Source organism: Canis lupus, chromosome 20, assembly GCF_011100685.1.
Source record: "Canis lupus familiaris isolate Mischka breed German Shepherd chromosome 20, alternate assembly UU_Cfam_GSD_1.0, whole genome shotgun sequence".
Classification (NCBI taxonomy): Eukaryota; Metazoa; Chordata; class Mammalia; order Carnivora; family Canidae; genus Canis; species Canis lupus.
The window spans coordinates 50,468,431-50,494,355 of NC_049241.1; the positions used below are offsets into that span (position 1 = coordinate 50,468,431).

Consider the following 25,925-nt stretch of genomic DNA (forward strand, 5'->3'; position numbering starts at 1 on the left):
GGCGCGCGGAGGACGCACGGGCGGCGGGACGCAGGGACGGCGGCGGCCGGAGCGCGCGAGGCGAGTAGGACCCGAGGCTGGGTCGGGGTTCGAGTCCGGTTCGGGGTTGGAGCGTGGTCCCCGCCCCAGCCACCCCCAATCCCGGGGCACGACCTCGCCGTTCTCTACGAGCCTCTGCCTCCAACTCTACGTCTCGGTCCAAACTTTCCGGACTCTGAGAGCCTCGTTCCCCGCCTCTCTGTCCCCTCCCCGCCTTTGGCCCCGTCCCTGCCTCTCGCCCCCGGCCCCGTCCTCCTCCGCCTGCACCTCTCGCCCTGCCTCCGCCCCATCCCTGCCGTCGCTCTGCTCCTCTCCGCCACCTCGGTCCTCTGTACCTCCTTCCCCCGCCCCGGCCCCCCTCGCCTCCTCCGCGGCCGAGCCGGGCCGGGCCCCAGACGGCGGGAAGGCGGCCCGGCCGGACGCCGGGCTGGGCCTCGGCCTGGCGGCTGGGCCGGCGTGGGGAGCGGCAGCTGTTTGCCATTAGCCGGGGACCCCGCAGGCCCCGCCCCCTCCCTCCACGGGGCGGGGTCACCCTTGCCCCCATCTTTGGGGCGGGGAGACCCCAGAGACGTCCAGCTTGGCTGGGAGTGGGGGCTGCAGGGAGACCCCGCGGCCATTCGGGCCCCGGTCCCGCGGCCCCGCGCCCCGTTACCTGTTCCCTCTTGGAGTGTCCGCCTCGTTTTCTCCATCTCTCTCCGACCCGGTGTTTCCTTTTTTATACCCCAGGGTCCCACTCAGGGAGGGCGCCTTCAGCCACAGACACCTCCCCCATCACGCTCCCCACCTCCATCTGCGTTCTAGACCTGGAGTCGTCCTCGCACCTAGAGGGCGATCAGATGACTAGAGACCCTCTGCCTTCAGTCTCTGTGTCTGGGAAATGGGCAGAGGGATGCGGAGCTAGGGGTGAGGTGACCCTGGCAGTGGGGAATCTTCCGGGCTTAGGTTCAAGTGCAGACCCAGCCCCTTCCCCTTCTAGTGACCCTGGACAAACTCACTGTACATTTCTGTGACCCCAGATGCCCTGTTTCCAAAACAGGGCAATAACCTGTGCCTGATGGGAATGTTGTGATCAGATGAGCAGCTGGGGTGATTATTACTATTATGATTATTACTCGCCCCACCGCTTTTCACCTCCAGGGGCCCCCACGGGATATTCCGATTCTGCTTCCTGCCCGCCCATCTCTCTCAGGTCCCCAGAAAATGCTTTTGATCACCTCCCTGGTGTGTAGGGGTGAACTTCCAAGTTCTTGGTTTCGTGGAAAACCAAGTTTCATACAATTGGTTACTGTGCTGCAGGCGGCATTGGAAGCCAGAGACGTGGAAACAGAGGGTAAGAGAAGTGGAGTGAGATACACAGGCGTGGAGAGCGTGGAGAGACGCAGAGGGACGTGAAGAGACTAAGCAAAGGCACTAAGCAGGAGGCGAGCAGGGTGTAAGACTAGGAGGAGCTTGGCCGCCCCTGGAGCCCCAGCCCCGCCTTCATGCCCGGCAGGTGCCCCGCCTGGTCCATCCTCCCAGGTACCCACTGCCCTGGCCCCCCTCAGCCAGAAAGGGTCCTCCTTGGTGGGATGGGATGGGCTGGGGCCTCTGGAGCAGGGTGGCTAGAGGTCAGACAGCAGAAAGAACTGGCCAAGCTCAGGCTGAGTGTTGGGGACAAAAGGGTGCTGGCTGGTCTCCAGGGCTGAGGAGGGGTTAGTGAGAGGCTCTGATTGTCCCTCCCTTTTGCAGCCTCCAGGCACCCTCTCTTACTTCCTCCCCACCCTCCCACCCCCATGACTTCCCTGGCCACCACTCGGCCTTCTATCCCTGCTGCGCCCCTGAGCCGGACGCATCCTGGGGGGGCAGGAAGTTCTCGTGTAGCCCGGCAGCGAAACTGTTTATTTTTAGAGAAAATTGTTTCCATAAAGAGGAAAGGCTTTGCTCCTCACTGCCTCCCCCACCTCACCGACTTTCCCTCCCCCCCACTCTGGTTGGCCTGCCCCAGCTCTGCTTTGGGGTCCCCTACCCTGAGCTCCATCTCTCCTGGTGTCCCCGTGTCTCTGTGTCCTCGGATCCTTTCAGGAAGACAGTCCCTTACTCAGGGCCTCAGCCCCCTGCCCACCTCAGCCCCCATGCATCCCTGTAGCCAGCTTCTGGCCTGGGCTGAGAGGAGGGGTGCAGGAAGGGTGGGGCCTGTTAGGCTCGGGGGGCCCCCAGCCCAGGGCCTTGTGGAGGCGGGGCTGTGGGAACAGCTGGATCCTGTCCAGCGGCTGGACAGATGTGCAGGCGGGCCGTGAGGTTTGGTTTCTTTGTTCCAGGCCGCGGGCCCCCCCACCCCCACCCCTTTCCACAGCCAGGCCGGGTGTGTTCCTATGAGAGGGTCCCAGACTCGGGGAAGAGGAGGGATTGGGAGGGGGACAATTGTGGGGGAAGGGTGGCCACATCCCCTTCTTCCCCACTGCAGACTCTTCCTGACTCCAGGCTCCAACATCCCCTTTTCCCCAGGTAAGCCTCAGCCAGTGCTGCAGGTGATCTGAGATAAACCCCAGGTGACTCTTGAGGAGCGTCTGCAGACCAAAGGATGGCCCAAGTCCTGCACGTGCCAGCCCCCTTCCCAGGTCAGAGGGCTCGGGAAGAAAGGGCCCTGCCCCAGGGTCTGGGGGGAAAGATAAGGCCTTGCCTCGGGGGCAGTGTGGGGGGGGGGCATGGTTACTGGGGGTAGGATACAACCCTTCCCTGCAGGCCTGAATGAGGGCCTTTGGCTCTGCCCTAGAGGGTCTGATGGGGGAGATAGTCTTTTAGGGAAAGGGGCTGGTCTGAGACTAGAGACAGTCCCTGGTCCTTGCCCTGAGGGTTTCTGAGGGGGCAGGGCCTTGCCCTGAGACTGGAGCCACAGTTGAGCACCCAGTGGTCTCCCCTCCTGTGGGTGAATAAACCTCGACTCTCCCTGGGATGTGAACATGAGCCTTCCCCCTGAGGAGGGGACAGCAGTGTTCAGAGGCCCTGGTCTTTCTTCACACCCCAGGGGCCCCCGGTCCAGCCTCCCCACCCGCCTTCCCTGCCAGGGAGCCTGACCCACCATACTCCGTGGAGACGCCCTACGGCTACCGCCTCGACCTGGACTTTCTCAAGTACGTGGATGACATTGAGAAAGGCCACACGCTCCGGCGCGTGGCCGTGCAGCGCCGGCCCCGCCTCGGCTCACTGCCACGGGGTCCCGGCTCCTGGTGGACATCCACTGAGTCTCTGTGCTCTAATGCCAGTGGGGACAGCCGCCACTCGGCCTACTCCTACTGTGGCCGTGGCTTCTACCCGCAGTATGGTGCCCTAGAGACGCGTGCCGGCTTCAACCCGCGCGTGGAGCGCACGCTGCTGGACGCCCGTCGCCGCCTGGAGGACCAGGCGGCTGCACCCACTGGCTTGGGCTCCCTGACCCCCAGCGCAGCAGGCTCCACAAGCTCGTTGGTGGGCGTGGGGCTGCCACCCCCAACGCCACGGGGCTCGGGACTGTCCACACCCGTGCCTCCCAGTGCTGGGCACCTGGCCCACGTGCGGGAACAGATGGCGGGTGCGCTACGGAAGCTGCGGCAGCTGGAGGAGCAGGTGAAGCTGATCCCCGTGCTCCAGGTGAAGCTCTCTGTGCTGCAGGAGGAGAAACGGCAGCTCACAGTACAGCTCAAGAGCCAGAAATTCCTGGGCCACCCCACAGGGGCCCGGAGCCGCAGTGAGCTCTGCCTGGACCTCCCAGAGCCCCTCGAGGACCCGGTGACCCTCGAGACCCGGAGCGTGGGCACCTGGGTCCGAGAGCGGGACTTGGGTGTGCCTGACGGGGAGGCAGCCCTTGCCGCTAAGGTCGCCGTGCTGGAGACCCAGCTCAAGAAAGCACTCCAGGAGCTGCAGGCAGCTCAGGCCCGGCAGGCTGACCCCCAGCCCCAGCCCCAGCCCCAGCCCCAGCCCCGGCCTCCACCAGACAGCCCCATCCGCGTGGACACTGTCCGGGTGGTAGAGGGCCCTCGGGAGGTGGAGGTGGTTGCCAGTACAGCCGCCGGGGCCCCTGCACAGCGAGCCCAGAGTCTGGAGCCCTATGGGACAGGGCTGCGGTCCCTGGCAACGCCTGGAGGGGTCGAGAGCCCTGCAGTGTTCCGTACCCATGAGGTGGTAGAGACAGCGTTCCCCACAGCCACTGCATCCACTGGCAACGTCCACCTGGTGAAGAAAATTAGCATCACGGAACGAAGCTGCGACGGGACAGCAGGTGAGCCATAGTGCACGGGGGAGGCTGGGGGAGAGGTGCCCTTTGTTCCTGTGAAGGCCAAGGTCTAGCCTTAGCCCTGGCCTTCCGTCAGACCAACCACGCTGGTTCTCAGAGCCCCGGTCTCTTCACCTGCAAAAAGGGGACAGTTGTGCCGTTGATTCTGTGCTGTAGGGACCATGCAGAAAAATCAGGTATCTGATTGAGTGTACGTCCTCATGTCTAGTGCATTGTAAGTATCCAGAAAACAGGAGGTATTTGAGGAAGGGTCCCTAGGACTGTTGGCTTATTGAGCCAAAAAACCCATCCATTTTATTCAGTAAATGGTAGAAACCAATTTCAGTCCGGTTTAGGCAATGTATTATTCATGTAACCTGGTGACGGGTTCAGTCATAGCTGGATCTAGGTGCTCAAATATCTTCTGTGCACCTTGAGGTCTTTCTCAGGTGAGTGAAAGTGGCCCCACCACTCCAGGGATCTGTCTTTCCATCTTGGTGGAAAGGGAACTTCTCAGTCCAAATGGTGCCCATAAACGATCCCAGGAGCGCCCCTCGTTGGCCAGTGGCCGTCATGTGCCCATCACTGAGCCAAATCACAGTGTTTTTCGTTGCCCCCAGTGCAGATCCTCTAACCCCAGATCCTGGGGGTAGAGGAGCCCCACCCAAGCCCTGTGGCCTTTGAGGGAACAAAGGGGGTGTCCCCTAGAGGAAGTGCTGAGTCCTCATGCCAGGAAAGGGGATGTGGGATCTGCAAAAGACAGCTGCCCCACCACTGCCACCCTTAGGCTCCTGGGAGAAGCTGTCAGAATGAGTCATAATAATGGCAGCTGTTCTTTATCAGAGGCTAGCCTGGTGCCAGGTGCTGTGCTGAGGCTTTCAGTCATGGAAGGCTGAAGAGTATGGGCTTTACAGTTAAGCAACCTGGGTTCAAATTCTACTTCATGATGTAGCCCTAGGTGAGGGACTTCACCCCTCTGGGCCTCAGCTTCCCAATCTGTAAAGTGGCATAACGATAGTCCCAGCCCCTAGGACTCGTGACTTGATGTACACAGTGAACCCTCCAGCGCTGCCTGTTGCTGCTTCTTTTTTTTTTTTTTTTTTAATTTTTATTTATTTATGATAGTCACACAGAGAGAGAGAGAGATGCAGAGACATAGGCAGAAGGAGAAGCAGGCTCCATGCACCGGGAGCCCGACGTGGGATTTGATCCCGGGTCTCCAGGATCCCGCCCTGGGCCAAAGGCAGGCGCCAAACCGCTGCGCCACCCAGGGATCCCATTGTTGCTGCTTCTGTTGATAACTTTCAGGCCCATTCTGCTCTCTGCTGGGGAGACTGAGGCTCAGGGAAGAGCTGTACTTGCCCTGTGTCGCACAGCCACGAAGTGGCTGAGCCAGGATCTAAACCGAGGTCAGCCTGAACCTGCAGGGGGCTCTAAGGTACAGCCTAGATCCCCATCCCGGTCTCAAATGTCAGAGCCCCATGGAGGGACCAGAGGGCACATGCTGGAGGGAGGGGACCCAGCTGTGTTTTTTTGCCTTTCCATGTTGTTCCTGGCCAGCTCCAGGCACCACTCCTCTGTTCTGTGTCCATCGCAAACACCCGGCCCTTTGACTCTGGCCCCCAGCCAAGGGCTCTGCCCGGCTCCGCCTTGGGATTTCTGAGAGGCAGCCTTCATTCCAGACATGCCACCTAGGGCAGCCATGGGGCTGCCTGCCTGCAGGACACACAGACCTAGTGATGTTCCCACTGTGTGTGGGCTGCTGCCCCCAAAAGCTCTTCCTTGTGTCTCACTTAACTCCTCCTTGCTGCAGCCAGCCCCAGCCTCTGCTTTGCTTGGGCGGAGCTGGAGCTTGCCCGTTCATTTCAGTGTCTTCTCAGTCTGCAAACTTTTATTGAACATTTGCTATGTGCAGGACTCTTTTGGGCTTTGGGGGTATAGCAGTGAACAAGATAGACAAGTGCGACAAACAAATGAAGCCCCGTAGTAAATAAGTGAAGAAGTATCATTTCAGAGGAGAGGTGTTTGAAGCAAATAAAACAGGGGCGTGGGGTAGGCAGCCATCAGGTGGGGTGATGGTCTGGGTTCCAACTCTGATTACCCTACCCCCTAGTTCTGTGCCCTTGAGCTAGTTATTTGACCTCTGTGTGTCTCATTTGCAAATGGCCAGGGGTAGGGGTGTCCTGACAGCCTGGTATCACCAGATCAGTGTGAGGCTTCAATGTGTCAGTTCCCATTGGGTGTTCCATGTGGCATCAGGCACATGGTAGGTGCTTGAGGGTTAGCGGTTGGCTCTTTAAACCAAGATGTGGGGGATCCCTGGTGGCTCAGCGGTTTACCGCCTGCCTTTGGCTCAGGGCGCGATCCTGGAGTCCCAGGATCGAGTCCCACATCAGGCTCCTGGCGTGAAGCCTGCTTCTCCCTCTGCCTGTGTCTCTGCCTCTCTCTCTCTCTCTCTTTCATGAATAAATAAATAAAATCTTAAAAAAAATTAAAAATAAATAAAAAATAAACCAAGATGTGAAAGAGAGGCAGCAGCCACGTGGCACCAAGGTGGGAAGAAGAGTGTTCACAGTGGGGGCAAAGGTCCTGAAGCGAGGAGGGGCTCGAGCACGTAAACTGTTGAACCAGCTAGAGTAATGAGGCCAGACAAGCAAGGTCCAGAGGTGCCTGAGCATCAGCGGCGGGCCCTGTAGGGCTTGCAGACTGGGGAGGAGGAGCAATATGAAAAATGAAATTAGATGTACAGGACTTGACAAGCGTTGGGACCATGTGTTTAGGTCACCCAGCTTGATGGGTAGGTCCCGGAGTACTCCCTGGGGGAGGAAGTAAGGAGGACTTCTCTGCCATCTAGAATTCCCTCACTGCAGCCAAAGGGCGAAGCAGCCTTCCCCTCAGGCTGGAAAGGGTGGGTGGGGCAGGCAGAGGCTGGGAGACCTCATGAAGTCCCATCCCCCACCACCCAAAAGCAAGGCAGGGAGATGAGTGGGAGACAGGGCAGCTGGGCGTGTGCATCCGTGGGGGCTCCAAAGCTTTGAAATTTCCTTTGCTCCTGTTCAAAACATATTCCTATGACAGCAATTCATATGCTCTGTGGAAAGTTTGGAAAGTACAGAAAAATCTGGAACACAAAACAAAACCCCCATAAACCCACCACCGCCCAGACACAGCTGTTGTCAGCACTTCTGCTTCTTTCCTTCCGAAATTTTTAATGCAGAAAATAATATGTAGGTTTCAAGTCCAGCAACAGGGAACCGATGGAATGTGTTGTCTAGCATTATTTCACTTTTAAAAGCATTTAGGTAGCTTTACTTGGGGCCAGGGCGTTTCTAGACGCTCTTTTTCCATTTTAATTCATTTACATCCCCAGCACCCCTGTGAGGTGGGTGGCGTTATCATTCCCCATTTGACAGAAGAGGAAACAGAGGGCCCCAGTGGTTGCCCACTGTTCATGGAGCCAGGATTCAAACTCCGCCTTTGGTTTTCTTTGATGGAACCTGATCCCAGGGGCATTTCTTCCCGTGATTAAAAATTCCCGGGACGTAGTATTTACTGGTGAGCCACGTCGATGTCTGCTGTCATCGGGCGCCACACAGACGTCCCTCTGCAGAAACCCCTCACGTCTTCTGTTTTCTCAGGACAGGTTTCTGGAAGACCATTTTTGAGGACCATGATGTCTCTTGCCAACTTGCTTTATTCCCCTGTGGCCCCACTCCCTTCCTACACTGGGTGGCTGAGTGATTTAAATTTTTAAAAATTTCTTTTGGCCAAAGGAGGCCCAAACTGAGTTCATCTAAATTCTTCTGCTCACAGTGACCATCTCCATCTGCGTCTGCCAGCTCCCTCATTTTACTTGATTCTTTTTCCACCTCCACCTTCCACCCCCAGTGCTGAGGGTCGGTAAATATTTTCAGCTCCGTGGGCCGTATGATCTTAGTGGCAATGGCTCAATTCTGCTTGGTTCTCTCTCTCTCTCTCTCTCTCTTTTAAGCTTGATTGCAGTGAGCTTAATATGCAAAAAAATTAGCATATTTTGTGCACGAATTTTGATGAGTTTAGCGTCTCGGTTCTGCTTCTGTAGCACGTAAGTGTGGACAGTATAGAACGGAACAAGCGTGGCTGTATGAAATGCAATTTCATGTAATTTTCACATGTCCCAGATAGCATTCTTTTTTGTTTTTCCGACCATCAAGAATGCAAAAATCGTGCCCATAGTCCATATTTCGCCAACCCCTGCTCTATGCCGCTCACACTCCCCCCCCAGCCCATGTAATATCATTCCTCGCAATCCACCTTCCAGAAGCTTATTTAGACATTTCAGTGTCCTTGAAAAATATGCTCTGTGCATGCTTGATTTCCTAAAATGGTATTGTGATTTCCGAAGAAAAAAATCTTGCTGTTTCTCTCTCTCTCTCTCTTTTTTTATCTCTCTGTACACTCTTTTTGAACTCTCCACCCTGATGCTTATACATTGGGTTTGTCAGTCAGAAGGACCACATCGCCTTCTGCCCTAGTGTGTGCTACGCTTTTCTCATCCATACCCCCTTGGGGGCACCCAGTTATGTCCAGCTCCTGGCTGCCATGAGCAGTGCTGGTGCTGTCTTCACATGTCGCTTCCCCTGGGGTTGCTGATTCACAGGGAATTCACCATTTCACTCCAGGTTTTGTCCAATCCTCTCTGGGCAAGCTCTCCCTGTCCAAGCTCCCACCAGCCACGCTTGGATCTGAGGTGCCCATTGCCCCACATACCCACCAACACGAAGTTTTTTCTCTCATGTTTTGCCCATCGACTCTGGTGCAGGGTGGTATCTCCTTGTTTTAATGTGCATTTCTTTGATCTTTTGGTGAGATAGGGCATCACCATACATGTTTCATAAGACTCCTCTGTGAATCACTTATTTGTAGCCTTTGTCCGTTTTTCCTTGGGCAATTTTGAGAAGTTCTGACATATTCCAGGATCGAGGTTGGCAAACTACAGCCTTTGGGCCAAGTCCAGCCCACTGCCTGTTTTTATAGGCTCACAAGCTAAGCATGGTTTTTCATATTTTTAAATGGTTGAACAATGTGAAAAGAAGAACAACATTTTGTGACACGAACAAAATTAATATGAAATTCGTGTTGTGACACAGCCATGCCCATTAATTTACATACTGTCCAGGGCTGCTTTTGCAAATGAGACCTTCCAGCCCACATAACAGAATATTTATTGCCTGGCCCCTTACAGAAAAAGTTTATTGAGTCTTGTTCTAGAAGAAAATCTTTGGCCACTTCTGGCATTGTGAATATTTTCCCATAGTGTATATCCTGTCATTTAACTTTGTCTATGAAGGTTGTTGTTTTATAATGAAGTAGAAATGTTCATGTCAAATACAGTTAAACCCATCCTATTTTTCTTCTTTTGTTAATTTTTAAATTTTTTTTTTCAAATTTTATTGACTTATAATTGGCATGTAGCACTGTACCCATTCAGGGTAATCAAATAATGATTGTGATATTTGTATATATTGCAAAATAATTATTACAGTAAGTTTAGTTAATATCTGGCAGCTCACAGAGTTCCAGACTTTTTCTTGTGACAACATTTAAGATCTCCTCTCTTAGCAACTTTCAGATGTTCATTCAATACAGCATTATTAGCTATAGTCACCATGCTGCACAGGACAGATCCAGGATTTATGTATTTCATACCTGGAAATTTGTACATTTTGACCCCTTTCTCCCATTTTCTCACCCCCTTACTCAGGAAACTACCGGTCTGTTCTCTGCATCTAGGAGTTTGTTTTTTTTTTTTTTTTTAAGATTTTATTTATTTATTCATGATAGACACAGAGAGGGAGAGAGGCAGAGACTCAGGCAGAGGGAGAAGCAGGCTCCATGCAGGGAGCCTGATGCGGGACTCGATCTCAGGACTCCAGGATCATGCCTGGGCTGAAGGCAGGCACTAAACTGCTGAGCCACCCACAAATCCCTTGGGGTTTTTTTGTTTTTGTTTTTGTTTTGTTTTTTTACTTCTACATGTAAGTGAGATCATCTTGTATTTTTCATATGTAGTTTGAGGTTTGTTTATTTGTTTTTAGAGACAGAGAACGAGGAGTAGGGAGAGGGATAGAGAGAATTGTAAGCAGGCTGCGCACTTAGCACGGATCCTGATGCCAGGCTTGATCTCACAATCTTGAGATCATGACCTGAGCCAAAATCAAGAGTCAGACATTTAACCAACTAAGGCACCCAGGCGCCTCATCTTTGAGGAATTTTTTTTTTAATATTTTATTTATTTATTCACGAGAGACACAGAGAGGCATAGACCTAGGCAGAGGGAGAAGCAGGGTCCCTGTGGGGAGCCTGATGTGGGACTTGATCCCAGGACCCTGGGATCACACCCTGAGCCAAGGCAGATGCCCAACCACTGAGCCATGCAGGTGCCCTATCTTTGATGAATTTTTAAAGGAATCTTTCCTCTTCCTGAGGCCCCCGATATTCTGTTACATTTTCTTCCTGTAGCTTTGTACCTTCCTGTAGCTACATCCATCCTTCTGAGTTTTCATGTTAAGGTGTGAGGTAGGGATGCAGCTTGATTTTTCTTGGGTTGAGTGAGCTTCTTTTCCCAGCACCACACCCCAAGACCATCTTTCCCACTAATTTGTGGAAACCCCTTTGTCTTAACCCAAGCTCCCTCAGCTGGGGCCTTTGCTGGGTCTTCTCTTTTTTTGTTCCTTTGGCCCATTTCTTCCCTCAGCAGCATTTGCTCTTTTGGCCACTGTGGCTGTTTGGCTGTTTGGCATGTTTTACTATGCCCTCCTCAGCCAGGTTCCCCATCTCTACTCTTTTACTATAAGGTTGTTTTGGCTGGTCATAGACTTCGGTTCTTCCATATAAACTGTGGTGTCGTTTTGTCGTTTTGCCCTGTTCCTTAGTGGAATGACAATAACAATTTCGATCAGTTCTATTATTGTCATTGCTGTTTTAACAGTTGCAGTGCCTGACTTCGAACTCCTCACACCAGAAGGAGCCATCCAAGCTTTTGGAGACAGGGCCTGCTTTACCTTTGGGGCAGAATGGGTTATAGTGCTGCTCTGTTTCTTTTTTTGTTTGTTTCCTTTTTCTATGTCTTAAAAAATTGTGGTAAAGAACAATGAACATGAAACTTAGCATGTCTGACTGGCCAATTGAGTGGCATGAAGTACATTCACATGGCACCAGCATCCCTCCCTAGAACTTTCCCATCTTTCCAAACTGAAACTCTTAAACACAGACTCCCCATTCCCTCCCCCAGCTCTTGGCGCCCACCATCGACTTCCTGTCTGTGAATGTGACTCCCCTGAGGACCTCACATAAGTGGAATCAGACAGGATTTGTCCTTTTGTGACTGGTTTCTTTCACCAAGCTGAGTGTTGTTTCACCTGATTTATTTTTTATTTTTTATTTTTTTTTACCCTCCCAGGTCTTTAAATTAAGAGTCTTGAGTTTGGGGCAAATAACCAAGGTTCTGAACTGGCCCGTCTGCCTTCTGACACCTTCCACTTGGCCATATAGTGATTTTGTTTGTTTGTTTGATTGACTTTATTGACAGAGTTTAAAAAAGAAACCGGGAGAGCCACATAGACACCCAGCGTGTGCTTTGGTTCCCCACAGGGGCTTGGGCTGCGGCTCTGGAATTGGCCTGGCCCAGCCACACCCTGAGCTGGGTGCTGTCAGAGACACATTCTGTGGCTGGGTCTCATCTGTCCTTCACTCTGTGCTTGTTCTATTTCCTCTCTGTTCTTTTTTTTTTTTTTAATTTTATTTATTTATTCATGAGAGACACACAGAGAGAGGCAGAGACACAGGAAGGGGGAGAAACAGGCTCCCTGCAAGGAGCCTGATGTGGGACTTGATCCCAGACCCCGGAATCACGCCCTGAGTCAAAGGCAAACGCTCAACCACTGAGCCACCCAGGTGTCCCTTCTCTGTTCTTAACTCCATTTGAGTATCATAGACTTGAAGTAGTTACTGTGTATGTCAGAAAAGGTTGTAACCATTCAAGGGAATTGAAAGGAATTGCCCAGCAGACCCCAAGGCCAGCGGTTGAAATGAGACGCCCTGGGGAAGCAGTGACATGGAAGCCACACTTGGCCTGTGGGGGCCCTGAGCAGGTTCTGAGTTGGGGACAGCCACTCACAGTGGCACTTTTATTCCTGGCACCAGGCTGGCAATCCAGGCCTGGAGCACCCTGCCACCCCACTCCCACCAACATGGGCAGGGGGCACCCCAGGGACTAGCGCCCTCAGAGTCACCTTTGTCCTCTACCAAACCTGGGTAGGGTTTCTTAAATGTGGTAACATATACATATGCATGATATAAAACTTAACCATCTTAGCCACTTTATTTTTTAAAGTGGCTCCATCCCCAATGTGGGGCTTGAACTCATGACCCTGAGACCAAGAGTCACATGCTCCACTGACTGAGCCAGCCATTTGCCACCCCGCCCCCCTGTCTTTTTTTTTTTTTTTAATTCATGAGAGACACAGAGAGAGAGAGGCAGAGACACAGGCAGAGGGAGAGGCAGGCTCCATGCAGGGAGCCCGATGTGGGACTCGATCCCAGGACTCCAGGATCACACCCTGGGCTGAAGGCAGAAGCTCAACCACTGAGCCACCCAGGTGTCCCCCCACATCACACCCCCCAATCTTAACCATTTTAAAGTGTCCAGTTCACTTTTTTAAAAATTTTTTTATTTATTTATGATAGTCACACAGAGAGAGAGAGAGAGAGAGAGAGAGAGAGGCAGAGGCAGCAGAGACGTAGGCAGAGGGAGAATCAGGCTCCATGCACCGGGAGCCTGACGTGGGATTCGATCCTGGGTCTCCAGGATCACGCCCTGGGCCAAAGGCAGGCTCCAAACCGCTGCGCCACCCAGGGATCCCTAAAGTGTCCAGTTCAGTGGCACTAAGCACATTCACATTGTTGTACAACCACCCCCACCATCCATTTCCAGAACATTTTCATCTTCTCACACTGAAAATCTACCAGGGTGGGCTTGGGTTGTTTTTGTTTTTTGTTTTTAAGATTTTGTTTATTTGTTAGAGAGAGAGAGAGCGCGCATGCGTCCCCCTGTGAGTGGGGTGGGAGGAGCGGAGGCAGAAGGGGAGAGAAAATCTCAAGCAGATTCTGCACTGAGCGTGGATCCCAACCCATGTCTCAAGATCATGACCTGAGCTGAAACCAAGAGTCAGGTGCTTAACCGACTGAGCCACTCAGGCACCCCTACATGGGTGGGGTTTTAATTTTTATTTTCTGGGGACACCTGGGAGGCTCAGTGGATTAAGTGTCTTTGGCTCAGGTCATGATTCCAGGGTCCTGGTATTAAGCCCCACATCCGGCTCCATGCTCAGCGAGGAGCCTGCTTCTCCCTCTCCCCCTGCTCATACTCTCACTCTCTCTCTCTCTCAAATAAAATCTTTCAAAAAATTTATTTTGCAATAGCCCTTATTGTTTTTTTTCCTGATTGTTAAAGTGTTAACCTGCTTAAAGTTCAGAAGAAGGGAGCTGTGATATCATAACACAGCCTTGCTCTTATTAAAATACTAATAAGTCTTATCAAAGTAGCGTCTACAATTCAAGATCCTCGAGCACTGTTGATGTCCAGACCTTGTTCTAAGCCCTTCCCCCCACACTGTGGTCCTCAGTCCGCACAGAAATGCCATGATGGAGGAAATGCCATTCTCCTGACGCACAGAGAGGTTAAGTGACTTACCTGAGGTCACACAGCTTGTTCATGGGAGATTTGAGACCCTCCCATGACCACGACTCTTGGCTGTGATCACACCTCGTTTCCAGACGACCTTCAGAGTGATATTGGAGAGGTGGGGGTCACAAGCCAGGATTGTAAGGTTGCAGCGTCTTCCCTGTCCCTGACCCACTGCTGTTGCAGGCAAGAGACCGCTGGTGGAATCAGATTCTGCTGCTCATTCACTGGGTGACTCCAGGCAACCCTCTGTGCCTCAGTTTTCTCATCTGTAACAATCCGGATCTCATGGGGTGGGAAGACTTGACGAAGTGACATGAGCATCAGCCCCCAGAGCACCTGGCCCCAGGGCATGTGACCCCAAGGACCCAGCTCTTATCCACCCGTGGTGAGCACCTCTCTTCCTCCCCTCCAGAGCTCCCACCGGCTCCTGCAGAGTCACCGTCGTCACCCCCAGGGGTGGAGGCCACCTCCCTGGCACAGCCTGAGAAGAGTGCAGGTGGGTCGGCTGCCCGGGCTGCTGCTGACGGGGAGCCCACCAGGCAAGCAGCCTCATGCCAGTCACAGGAGGTGGGGGGTGCAGGTAAGTGCGGGTGGCCTCCCAGGGGGACGGGGCGCTGGAGGCCTGGGCTTAGGGTCCAGCTCAGGGAGGTTCTTATGATGCCGCCCGTCCCCGCAGGTGAGCCCCAGGTCGGCGTACGGTCCATCATGAAGCGCAAAGAGGAGCCTGCAGACCCTGCAGCCCGGCGGAGGAGCCTGCAGTTTGTGGGCGTCAACGGCGGGTGAGAGGGGGGGCCTCCCCTTCCCCCAGCCCACGCTACCACCCTTTCCTCAGCTTTTACCTTCCTCCTTGTTCCTTGGCTCCTTCATGTCCAAGAATGCCCCCTGGTCTGGGCCCCTTGTTTTTTTTTTTTTTTGTTTTTTGTTTTGTTTTTTTTTTGGGCCCCTTGTTTTGATTCATTACTGGAACCAAAGCACAGTAGCCACTTGGGGACACCGAGGCACTTCGGGGCCAAGTGACTTGCTGGAGCTCACACGGCCACCGGGAATCAGACTCCCGAGCCTGGGCCGCAGCCTCTGCCCCATGCCCCTCCTCAGACTGTGTCAGGGGAGGCGTTGGTGTCCCCAGAGAGGACACTGAAGGAGGGGATGAGTGTGCTGCAGGATAAGCAGAGAGAGCCTGGAGGGGCTCAGTCGGTTAAACATCTGCCTTTGACTCAGGTCATGATCACAGAGTCCCAGGATCGAGACCTACATCAGGCTCCTTGCTTGGCAGGGAGCCTACTTCAACCTCTGACCCTCCCTGTTCTTGTGCTCGCTCTCTCTCTCTCAAATAAAGAAATAAAATCTTTTTTTTTTTTTTTTTTTAAAGAAATAAAATCTTTAAAAAAAAAAAAAAGGATAAGCAGGAGCTACCAAGTGAAGAGTGGGGGTTGGGAGGGCACTCCCGGTAAAGGGCACAGCCTGATAAAGGCTCTGGTGAGAGGAAGCAGTGATACCCTTGAGAAGCAAGAGGCACAGGAGGTTGGAGTCAGGGACCGTTTGGGGGCTTGACTGCTAGGCCCAAAAGCTTAGACTTTGTCCAGAGGCAGCAAGAAGCACAAGAGAGACCTGTTTGCAGTGGGTTGAGGGACCTGCGTAAGAGGCAAAGGGGGAAGAGGTGGAAGGTGAGAGCAATATTTCTCCCTGACCCACCCTGAGCATTATCACAGGCTGAGCTAGTGTTTATTGAGCACCTACTGGGTGCCAGGTGCTGGAAGGCACATCCCTGCAGCTCTGTGACGTAGATACTGCCATTACTCCCACCTAACAGATGGGGAAGCCAAGGCGCAGAGCAGTCAAGTTGTCAGAACCCTGTGCCCTCCCCTGCCATGTCCTGTCCCATCTGCAGCATCTCCTCACTCTGCCCGTCCTTCCTTCCCAGATACGAGTCCTCATCTGAGGACTCTAGCACAGCAGAGAACTTCTCGGACAATGAGAGCACAGAGAATGAGGCCCCAGAGCCAGAGGAGAGGGTTCCAAGTGTGGTCGAAGCCCCCCAGCTCAGGCCCTCGGGGACAGCAGCAGCCAAGACCAGCCAGGAGGTGTGCCAGCTGCCTCGGGAGTCTCAGCACGTGCCTGTGGCGGAGGCAGCATCAGGAGCGAATGCAGAGGAGGAGATCCGGTCAGTTTTCTCTGTTAGGAGGGACTCAGACAGGGTGAGGTGGGTGACTTCTGCCTCAGATCTCACCATTCATGCCCTCTGAAGGAACCTCCCATCAGTCATACACACCTTAGTCTGAATTAGCAAACAAGTGCTTTCTCCTGGCTATCGGAAGGTCTACAGGCTTTGATAAACTGATGCAGGCAGTTTGGGTTATTGGGGTTAGAATTTAAGGGGCAGGCAGAATTTGTCCTTAAGCCACCCACTGTCTTTGGGATGAATGCCCCACCTGCCCACATGTTTGAATCTTTTTTTTTTTTTTCCACCCTGATGAAAAATCTGCCTTTGGGCAAAGATTTTCTATCCACTACTGCCCACTTGGAATAAACTTTAGTCTGTGTGTCCACTTTCTCTTGGAATCTGTGTGTTCCCCCTGTCTGTGGTCACCCAGGAGGCCGAGGTGAGTGCTCCCAAGGTAAACTTCCGTCTTGTCCACCCCTTGCAGGATGGAGTTAAGCCCCGACCTCATCTCAGCCTGCCTGGCCCTGGAAAAGTACCTGGACAATCCGAATGCCCTCACTGAGCGGGAGCTGGTATGATGGGGCCCTGGGTCCGGGGTCCCCTTCTTCCCTTCCACCCCTACCCCAGCGTCTCATCCACAGTGTCTCCCTGTGCCGGCTTCGAAGGGACTCCAGGATCCAAGCAGAGAGCTTGGGAGGTGGGGTGGTCGGGCTTGGGTCATGGGCCTTGGATGGGGGCCAGGGTGGTGGGCGGGGCCGGAGACGGTCACCTGTTGGCAGTCCTGGCCTCTGGTTCCTGTTGTTTTGGGATCTTGAGGGAGGCGGTGCCACATTTCTCTTGTCTGGTGTCTGTCCTTGCCTCTGAAGAGCACATGCGCAGGATGGAGATGCTCACACCTTCCTTGGGGGCACACCTGGGCCTCCCTTGTCCGGGATGGGGAGACCACACTCTTTAGTGCAAGGGGCTTACCCAGGGAGGGTTGTCCACGCTTCTCCTTCAGGCTCTGGTTCGGGACAGGGGTGTCCACACCTGGGGCTCAGTCCAATTGGCGGGGAGCAGGCTGCTGCCGCCCTCTTACCCTTCTCCTCCCCTCCGCATCCAGAAAGTGGCCTACACCACGGTGCTGCAGGAGTGGCTGCGCCTGGCCTGCCGCAGCGACGCCCACCCCGAGCTCGTGCGGCGCCACCTGGTCACGTTCCGGGCCATGTCAGTGCGCCTGCTGGACTACGTGGTCAACATCGCCGACAGCAATGGCAACACCGCTCTGCACTACTCCGTGTCTCATGCCAACTTCCCCGTGGTACGGCAGCTGCTCGACAGCGGTGAGCCAGTGGGGCAGGACAGGGGGGCCCTGGGCAAGTGGGCTGGCTGCTACCCCCAGCTTATGGTCTGATGGGGGAGACACTGCCTTCATAGTCTCTTGAGGGCATGCCAGCCTTCTGGTCTGATGGGGGGACGCTGTCCTCCCTGTCTGGTGGAGGAGACACCACCCTCCAGCCTGGTCAGGGAGGTACAGTCCATACCCATAGCCCCCGCACACTGGCGAAGGCAGACACAGTCTTTGTGTAGACTTTTCCACCACCCCCAAGGACCCCTATGTGATGAAGGTGACCTCTCTGGAGCCATGGTCTGAGAGAAGGCCATAGCCTCCCTCCTGGGACTTCAAAGATGTGGTCCTTGAATAGGCAGGAAGAAATCTGCTCTTCCCTGGTCTAACAAAGAAGATAACAGCCTCCCAGACTGATGAAGGAAGCAGGGCCCACAATCTGATGGAGAAGGTAGAGGCTAGTCTGAAGGGGGACTGGCTCTTCCAGATTAGTGGAGAAGACACAGTCCCCTACTCTTAGCCCTAAACCTGCGTGCCAGTGTCAGAGTCTCCAGGCTGATGAAGGAGACACAGTCTCCCCCTCCTTAGAAGTCCCTCATCTAATGGGGCAGCATAATAGAGGTGCAGACCCTGGGGCAGAATGGGGCACTCAACCTGGGGAAAGGTAGGACTCAGGCCACAGCTAGACTGTGATAGCCAAGACGTTGCCTGGTTCTCATGGGCCCTCCCCCAGTTTTGAGGTCTGAGGGTCCCACTCCTCCTTACCACCCCCCCAGGTGTGTGCCAGGTGGACAAGCAGAACCGTGCTGGCTACAGCCCCATCATGCTCACTGCCCTGGCCAACCTGAAGACCCAGGATGACATCGAGACCGTCTTGCAGCTCTTCCGGCTTGGAGATGTCAATGCCAAAGCCAGCCAGGTACAGGCCCTTGGTGCTGCAGACCCCAGTGGTACTTCTGCTTCCCGAGCCCTGGCTGTGCACCAAGCCCAGGTGTGATCTCATTCCGTGCCCAGGGGGAGAATCCCCACTGCACGGAAGAGGAAGCTGAGTCTCAGAGAAGCACTCATTTCTTCCAGGTCAGACTAAAGGAGGTGGGATTTGAACCCAGCTGATCTAGCTTTAGAACCCCATTCTTTTTTTTCTTTTTTTTCTTTTTTTTGTTTTTTCAAGATTTTATTTATTTGACAGAGTGAGAGAGAGCACAGTAGGCAGAGTGACAGGCAAATAGAGAAGGAGAAGCAGGCTCCCTGCTCTTCCAACTTGGGGCTTGATCCCAGGACCCCGGGATCGTGACAAGCTGAAGGTGGATGTCCAACCGACCAAGCCACCCAGACCAGATGCCCCTAGAACCCCATCCTTAATGACCTGCCTGCCAGACTGCCTCTGATACAGGGCCTTCCAGTGGAGATGGGGTGTGGGGTGTGGGAGGGATCCTCCACCATTCTTAATCTGACACCATCCCACGTCGTGCTTGGTAATTCATTGAGCAGCAGCTGAAGATGCTAGGGATTCAGATGGTGGACGAGCGGGCACATCTCCGCCCTCCTGAAGTTCACTAGCGGCCTGGAGCTCTGGGAGCTGAGAGCATTCCAGGCAGCACAGAGGCTTGGAGCAGGTTTGGTCAGGGGCTGCAGAAAGCCACCAGCGGCATTTAACCAGGGCGGTGGCAATGGCCTGCTTTCTGATTTGAAAAATCTCCCTTTGGCTGCATGTTGGGGAGCAGAAGCCAGGAGACCGTGGAGGTGACTGGGGCATGGACAGGCACCTGGGCAGAAGGGCAGCCAGGACTCTATGGGGATAGCAGGAAAGGGGGGGATTTGCAACAGCTTAAAGACAGCGAAGGAGAGGCGCCTGGGTGCCTCAGTCCGATAAGTGTCTGCCTTCAGGTCAGGTCATGATCTCAGGGCCCTGGATTGAGCCCTGTGTCAAGTCAGGCTCCCTGCTCAGCGGGGAGTCTGCTTCTCCCTCTACCCCTCCCCTGCTCATGCTCCCTCTCCCTCTCTCAAATGAATAAATAAAATCTTTAAAAAAAAAAAAAAAAACACAGGATAGAAGCAGGGCTCTGTCACAGGGCATAACAAGCAAGAACAGACCCTGCTGGCTCTTCTATTGATTTAGTTTTTTTTTTTTTTTTAAGATTTGATTTATTTATTCATGAAAGACACAGAGAGGCAGAGACATAGGCAGAGAGAGAAGAAGGCTCCTCCCCATCAGGGAGCCTGAAGTGGGACTCGATCCTTGAACTGGGATCACACCCTGAGCCAAAGGCATACACTCAACTGCTGAGCTACCCAGGCGTCCCTATTGATTTAGTTTTTAAGTAAAAACAGTATTTCAATGGTTTACTTATTTTAACTGAGGTGAAATTCACATAAGAGTATCCATTTAGGGGCACCTGGCTGGCTCAGTTGGTAAAGCATGTGATTCTTGATCCTGGGTCCTGTTTGAGTTTGAGTGCCACCCTGGGAGTAGAGTTTACTTAAAAAAAAAAAAAAAAAAAAAAAAAAAATAATAATAATAATAATAATAATAATAATAATAATAAATGGGTTCTGGATGGCTCAGTTGATTCACCATCCAACTCTTTAATTTCTACTCAGGTCATGATCTCAGGTCATGAGATCGAGCCTTGTGTTCGGCTCTGTGCTAGGCATGATGCCTGATTAAGATTCTCTGCTCTGAAAAAAAAAGATTCTCTGCTCTGCCCCCTGCACATGAGCGTTTTCTCTCTCTCTCTCCCTCTCCCTCTCTCTCTCTCTTTCTCTCTCTCTCTCTCACACACACACACAAATAATAATTTAAAAAATATTATAGCTTTTAAAGTATACAATTCAGTGGCATTTAGTACATTCACAGTGTTGTACAACCATCACCTCTATCTACTTCTAGAACATTCCTATCACCCCAGAAGGAAGCTCTGTGCCATTAGCAGTCACTCCCCATCCCCTCTCCCTCTGTTCCTGGCAAACACCCATCTGTTTTCTATCTCTATCGATTTACCAATTCTGGATATTTTATATAATTAGGATCACATAATACGTATTCTTTTGTCTGGCTTCTTCCACTGAGTGTAACATTTTCAAGATCCGTCCGTGATGCGGTGTGCATCAGTGCTTCATTCACCTCTAAGGCTGAATGATACTCTGTAGTATGGGTATATGACAGTTTGCTTTTCCATTCAGCCACTAATGAACGTTGATTTAATTTTTATTGAGGTTCAACTGACATACAGAAAAGTATACAAATCTTAGATCAATAAGTTTTTACATCTATATTTACATCTGGGAGCTAGGAATCAGCTTTAGTTGGGGATGGGAGTGGGTAGGCAAGTAACACCTCTCCAAAGAGGAAATGTTTAAGCCAAAACGTGAGGGATGAGGGGACAGCAGGAAGAGAAGGAACCAGCAGGTGCAAAGGCCCGGTGGTGGGAGGAATTGTTTGAGATCTAGAAGGCCAGCAAGTGGGGATACTGTTAATATCACAGTACTTGGGAACCACGGAAGGTTCCAGAGCAAGGGTGTCATGCCTTGGGGCCTGCATGGTCCATAAACCTTTTCCTTGCCCTGCCCAGGCGGGACAGACAGCCCTGATGCTGGCGGTCAGCCACGGACGGGTGGATGTGGTCAAAGCTCTGCTGGCCTGTGAAGCAGATGTCAACGTGCAGGATGATGACGGCTCCACGGCCCTCATGTGCGCCTGTGAGCACGGCCACAAGGAGATCACAGGGCTCCTGCTGGCTGTGCCCAGCTGCGACATCTCGCTCACTGATCGCGTGAGTCCCCCCCCAGGTGCACCCCGGGGAGGGCGGGAGCCCAGCTCGGGGCCTCGTCATAGCAGTGGATGCCTTACAGGACGGGAGCACAGCTTTGATGGTGGCCTTGGACGCCGGGCAGAGTGAAATCGCATCCATGCTGTACTCTCGCATGAACATCAAGTGCTCTGTGAGTGTCAACCCTGGCAGGGTGGGCGGTGGGGACTCTGGGCTGGTGCTGTGTGCAGCCCATGCTTATTGAACCTTCCCGGTGCCCCCATGAGGAAATGAGGCACGGACAGCTGAGACTACATAATAGCATTTGGACCTGGATCTGTGGTTCCAAATGCATGCTCTTAATTACCATCCACTCATTTGAGAAATATTTACAGAGCACCCACTGCATGATAGGCCCTGGTACTCACAGCGCTGAACCAAACAGGAAATGGCTTCTGCCCCCACAGAGCAGGCATCGTAGCAAGATACAAAATATGCAAATCACTGTGTAGCCAGGGGACAGTAGCAGCTGGAAAGAAACCTGAAACAGGATAAGAGGGACAGTGAGAGTGGGGACCTACTGAGGAAGAGGAGGAGTGAGTTGTGTGGCTGTGCATGCAGAAGGAACAGCCGTTGCAAAGGCCCTGAGGCAGGAGCATGCTTGGTGTGGTGTGGAGCATCAAGGGCTCCAAGGGGAGGAGATGAAAGCGAGGAGGTGATTCCATAGATCATGAAGGATCTTTTGGGCCACAGTGAGGACTTTGGCTTTTACTCGACGCATGTCAGTGTATGAAAGACCTTGACACGTCTCCCTGTAAAGAAACCTCACCTGTGTCTAACTTGGCATTTCTCTATTTGAGCATAGAAACCAGGGTTTTTTAAGAAATCATGCACAAAAAGAAAAAAAGGAAATCATGCCTGTTAGCAAAAAACACTCTCAGGAAGCCTGACAGGATAATTTTGATACTTGCTCTATCCTAAGTGTCTGATGGAGGAGAGAGCTGATCCAGTCTGAAGGAGGAGACAGGGGCACTCCTCATAGGTCTCTAAAACGATACCCTTGTCTGATGGAGGAGACAAGCTCTTCCAATCTGATGGACTGTATGCTAAGTGCCTCTCAGCCATGATTTCTCGAACCCTCCAGAAGAGCCTGACTCAGCTGTACAAAGTACTGTTATCATTTCCATTTTTCTGGTGGGGAAACTGAGGCTTAGAATGGTTACAGCCCCCTTCCCCCCAACAGCCCAAAGTCCCACGGATAGGAAGGGGTGGAGGCCCCCGGGGGCATCTGACTCCAGACCTTGGGCAGGAATCTCATGTTCCTTCCTCCTCACTCTACCTTGCACTTGCTCTGGCCTCCCTGAGGCACATCTGGAGCCTGGCTCGGGGGTGGCATGGTGAGCATTGACTACAGTGACCCCCCCCCTCCAAACAGAAGGGGTCTTCGGCTTCTTACTAAGGCTCTAGGTTTTTCCAGCTTCATTCCCCAGGGTGTTGGGTCACCTGGGACTCAGTTGTGGTGCTCAGAGCATCACCTAGGGATCAGCTCAGCCTCAGTTTTTTTCAACTGGAAGATGGGAGTGTTAGGACCAGGTGATAACCTGTTGTCTGATACGTGGTCCTGCCCCCAGGGACTCCTGAGGGACAGACCCCAGTCCTCCATCTCTGTCCACCTGGACCACTGCTGTTGCCTCCACCCTGGCACCCACCCTCACTGCCTCCTCCAGTCTATACTCCCCACAGCAACCAGAGGTCATCGTGAACCCCTGAGTTAGGGTACATCCCTCCTCAGCTCACAGCCCTCTTTGGCTGTCCCCCTACTTGGAGAAACAGCCAAAGTCATCCCCAGAGCCCACCAAGCCTTGCACCAACTCCCTCCCCTCCCCCCCCTCTCTTCTGCACCTTGCTCAGGCCACTCAGCCTGTCCGCTGCTCCTGCCTCAGGGCCTTTGCACTTGCTGCTCCCACTGCCAGAATGCCCCACCCCTTGGCTGGCCCCTCAGCATCACTCAGCCCAGAAGGCCCCCTGCCCTGACTACCTGTACCCCACTTTCATTCCCCTCCATCCTTTAATCCGTGATGAAAATCCTCCTCTGCATTCGTGTGCTGCTCTGAACATCCCCTCCTCGAGGCCAAGGGACCGCGTTCTGTTCACTCACCTCAGCCACAGGGCCAGCCAACAAGGTTGGCGCCACGTAGGCATTGGCAGTGATGCCAAACAAAAAGAATTCTGCTTCTTGTTTCAGTTTGCCCCGATGTCAGATGACGAAAGCCCTGCGTCATCCTCTGCGGAAGAGTAGCCGTGAGGGAGACCAGCCCCAGAGCCAACCGTCCCTCCTCCCTTGCCCCTTGTCTCCTCCCTCGCCAGCCCCCACGCCGACCCACCAACCCACCGACCCACCGAGGCCCAAGTCTCAAAGGCAAGTGGGGTTTTCCTTCCGCTTCCCAGGAGGAACTGCAACAAGACTCCAGCCTAAAGCGGGTTTCTCCCTGGTACGCCAGTTCAAAGCGGCCGCAGCGCAGACTGGAGCTAAATTCTTCCATAAATTGGCGCCAGTGGCTGATGCTGGGGCGTGGGTTTGTGAAGAACAAGAACATGGAGAACAATCAGCTGGCAATTATGCATGGAGCGGGGTGAAAAGGAGAATACCGTATTTTTGAGTCATTATCGGGGGAGTGGGGGAAATCCTATTCCTTGTTGCCAAATTTGAAAGTCACTGGAATTGCATATTTTCATTTTAATCCCGAATGTCATTATGCGCGGGTCACGTCTGGAGTGGCTTGACACCCCCGCCCCCTCCCGCCCACCCCACATTTACTTGTCTGCCAGATAATAGTGTTTTGTCCACTTCAAACCCCCCCCCCCCTCCAACCGCTTTCTTGGGAGAATATTCTTCTGGTCTCTTCGCAAAGCCAGATTCTGTTCTTGTCACTCAGGGCTGGAAGCTCAGTCCTTCCTGCTGCTTCCAAGTCAGGGGGGCTCAGGACCCAGCAGCCGAGATGTGTGAGCAGTTCACATGCAAGAATCACACAGAAATCCGTCCCCTCCCTGCGTGGAGGCCCTGGCAAATAGTAATTTTCCTAGAAAATCCTTCAGACCTAGGGATGCAGGAAATGAAATCGGTTCCCAGAGCAGCTGCCGCGTCCCTGGGCTTGGAACCCTGGTAACACGGGGGCCGCCTTCCACCTCCCCAGACTCCAGAATTTCTCTCCTCAAAGGAGGGGGGATAAAACAGGGCATGCGCTTGCTGGCAAAGCACAGGGCAAGCTCCAGAAACTCCATGTGTGCACAATTAAAAGTTGGCTGCCCTCGAGGGCTCCCAGTGCAAACTTAAAGAGACAGGGCTTTGCCGAAAACCAAACAAAGGCCAGCTGGGGTTGGTGATGGTTTTTTGTTTTTTCCCTTTTTTCTTTTTCTTTCTTTCTTTCTTTCTTTTCTTTCTTTTCTTTCTTTTTTTTTAAACAACCTATGGGCTTTCCGGAGCTGCCTGGACCAGGGCCTGCTGGAAATCAGGCTCACCAGACACACACAGTTTCCTTCATGGCCTGTTCTGTCCTCAGAATCTTAACAGAGTTTTCTTTCCAGTTCCTTCCTTTGGTGAACAAGAAAAAAAAAGGGGGGGCGGGTGGGGGATGGGCTCGGAGCCTTGAGAAGTGCCTTGTGACAGACAGGGAGTCAGATCCCCAGCTAATCAGCGTCCTGTCCCCTCTCGTCCGGTTCTCAGCTCAGCTGCCAGGGTCGGAGCCAAACCGCAGCTGGACAGAGCGAGCCCTGAGTGCTCATGTTCATTCAGGAAAGCGAAGTGCTGGCTTCTCTCCTAGGAAAGAAGGGGTTTCTTGGCTTGATGGAGTCTGGCGTGCTTTGATTTTGACAGCAGGGAGGTACCTGAGACAGAAGAGCTTGGACGGTCAAAGAAGACACCCTCGATTGCGTGTGCATGCATGCGCGCGTGTGTGTGTGTGTGTGTGTGTGTGTGTGTGTGTGTATGTAAATTGGAGAGAAAACAAAAACAAAGCTGACTGGGGACGACTGCTGTGTGTGACACAAGGCCAGGACTTTGGGCAGCTTTGAGATATGGTACCAAAGCTGTACGCCTGTGTGTCTGGCCCCTGAGCCGGCCCTTGGGTTTAAGCTCCTAGAAGCAGCTCATTGACAATACCACCACCGCCCCCCAAATAAGTCTCTGTTCATCCCTGCTTCCCTTCCCCTACCCACTGGGCTCGCTGTGCTAGACTAGGCTCCAGGGACGTCCCGCCTTTGTCCCTGTTCTCACGTGTATTCGTTCGTGACCTTTAGCTCCACTTTCCGACCACGGTACGTCCATAAAGACAGTATTACACTTAAATGAAGTATTCCTTTTTGTAATCGCGTTGTAGAAGGTAAAAGAATTTAATAAAGCTACCGTATGATAATGTCCACACACGAATGCCTGGTCTTTGTCTCACTGTGCTCCTCTTTAAGCTTTAAAATAGATCTCTTTTTAAAAATGAACTTAGGTGCCAGCAGTTTGGCACCATCTTTAGCCCGGGGTATGATCCTGGGGTCCTAGGATCGAGTCCCACATCGGGCTCCCTGCATAGAGCCTGCTTCTCCCTCTGCCTGTGTCTCTGCCTCTCTCTCTCTCTCTCTCTGTCATGAATAAATAAAATCTTTTTTAAAAAATGAACTTATTTTGGGGGCGTCTGGGGTGGCTC

At 53.1% G+C, this 25,925-nt stretch overlaps 1 protein-coding gene and 1 long non-coding RNA gene across 3 annotated transcripts; one reads left to right on the forward strand and one right to left on the reverse strand.

Moving 5' to 3' along the window:
- KANK2 (KN motif and ankyrin repeat domains 2) lies at positions 1–25,651 on the forward strand. 2 transcript variants are annotated; one of them, XM_038567251.1, is made up of 13 exons: positions 16–60; positions 1,336–1,557; positions 2,524–2,636; positions 3,044–4,273; positions 14,407–14,574; positions 14,671–14,773; positions 15,916–16,155; positions 16,640–16,727; positions 17,258–17,477; positions 18,259–18,401; positions 21,055–21,255; positions 21,335–21,424; positions 23,477–25,651. In XM_038567251.1, exons 3-13 carry the CDS (start codon positions 2,600–2,602, stop codon positions 23,528–23,530), a joined length of 2,574 nt encoding a protein of 857 aa, XP_038423179.1. In that variant the 5' UTR covers positions 16–60; positions 1,336–1,557; positions 2,524–2,599; the 3' UTR covers positions 23,531–25,651. The 2 variants fall into 2 exon arrangements, with proteins under 2 accessions (XP_038423180.1, XP_038423179.1); XM_038567252.1 differs by lacking the exon at positions 1,336–1,557 and having other exon boundaries at positions 1–60.
- Positions 20,673–23,753, reverse strand: LOC119864741. Its single transcript, XR_005375112.1, has 2 exons — positions 23,390–23,753; positions 20,673–21,772 (listed from the first exon to the last, which is right to left on the reverse strand). It is a non-coding gene; the product is annotated as an uncharacterized LOC119864741 (long non-coding RNA).
- Positions 25,652–25,925: the final 274 nt, after the last annotated feature.

Bases quoted from the DNA above. Each gene is read 5' to 3' on its own strand.
- KANK2 (XM_038567252.1), top strand. From the start codon at position 2,600: ATGGCCCAAGTCCTGCACGTGCCAGCCCCCTTCCCAG. The intron at 14,575-14,670 runs GTAAGTGCGGGT...CCGTCCCCGCAG, and splicing joins ACAGGAGGTGGGGGGTGCAG to GTGAGCCCCAGGTCGGCGTA. The intron at 16,728-17,257 runs GTATGATGGGGC...CTCCGCATCCAG, and splicing joins CCCTCACTGAGCGGGAGCTG to AAAGTGGCCTACACCACGGT.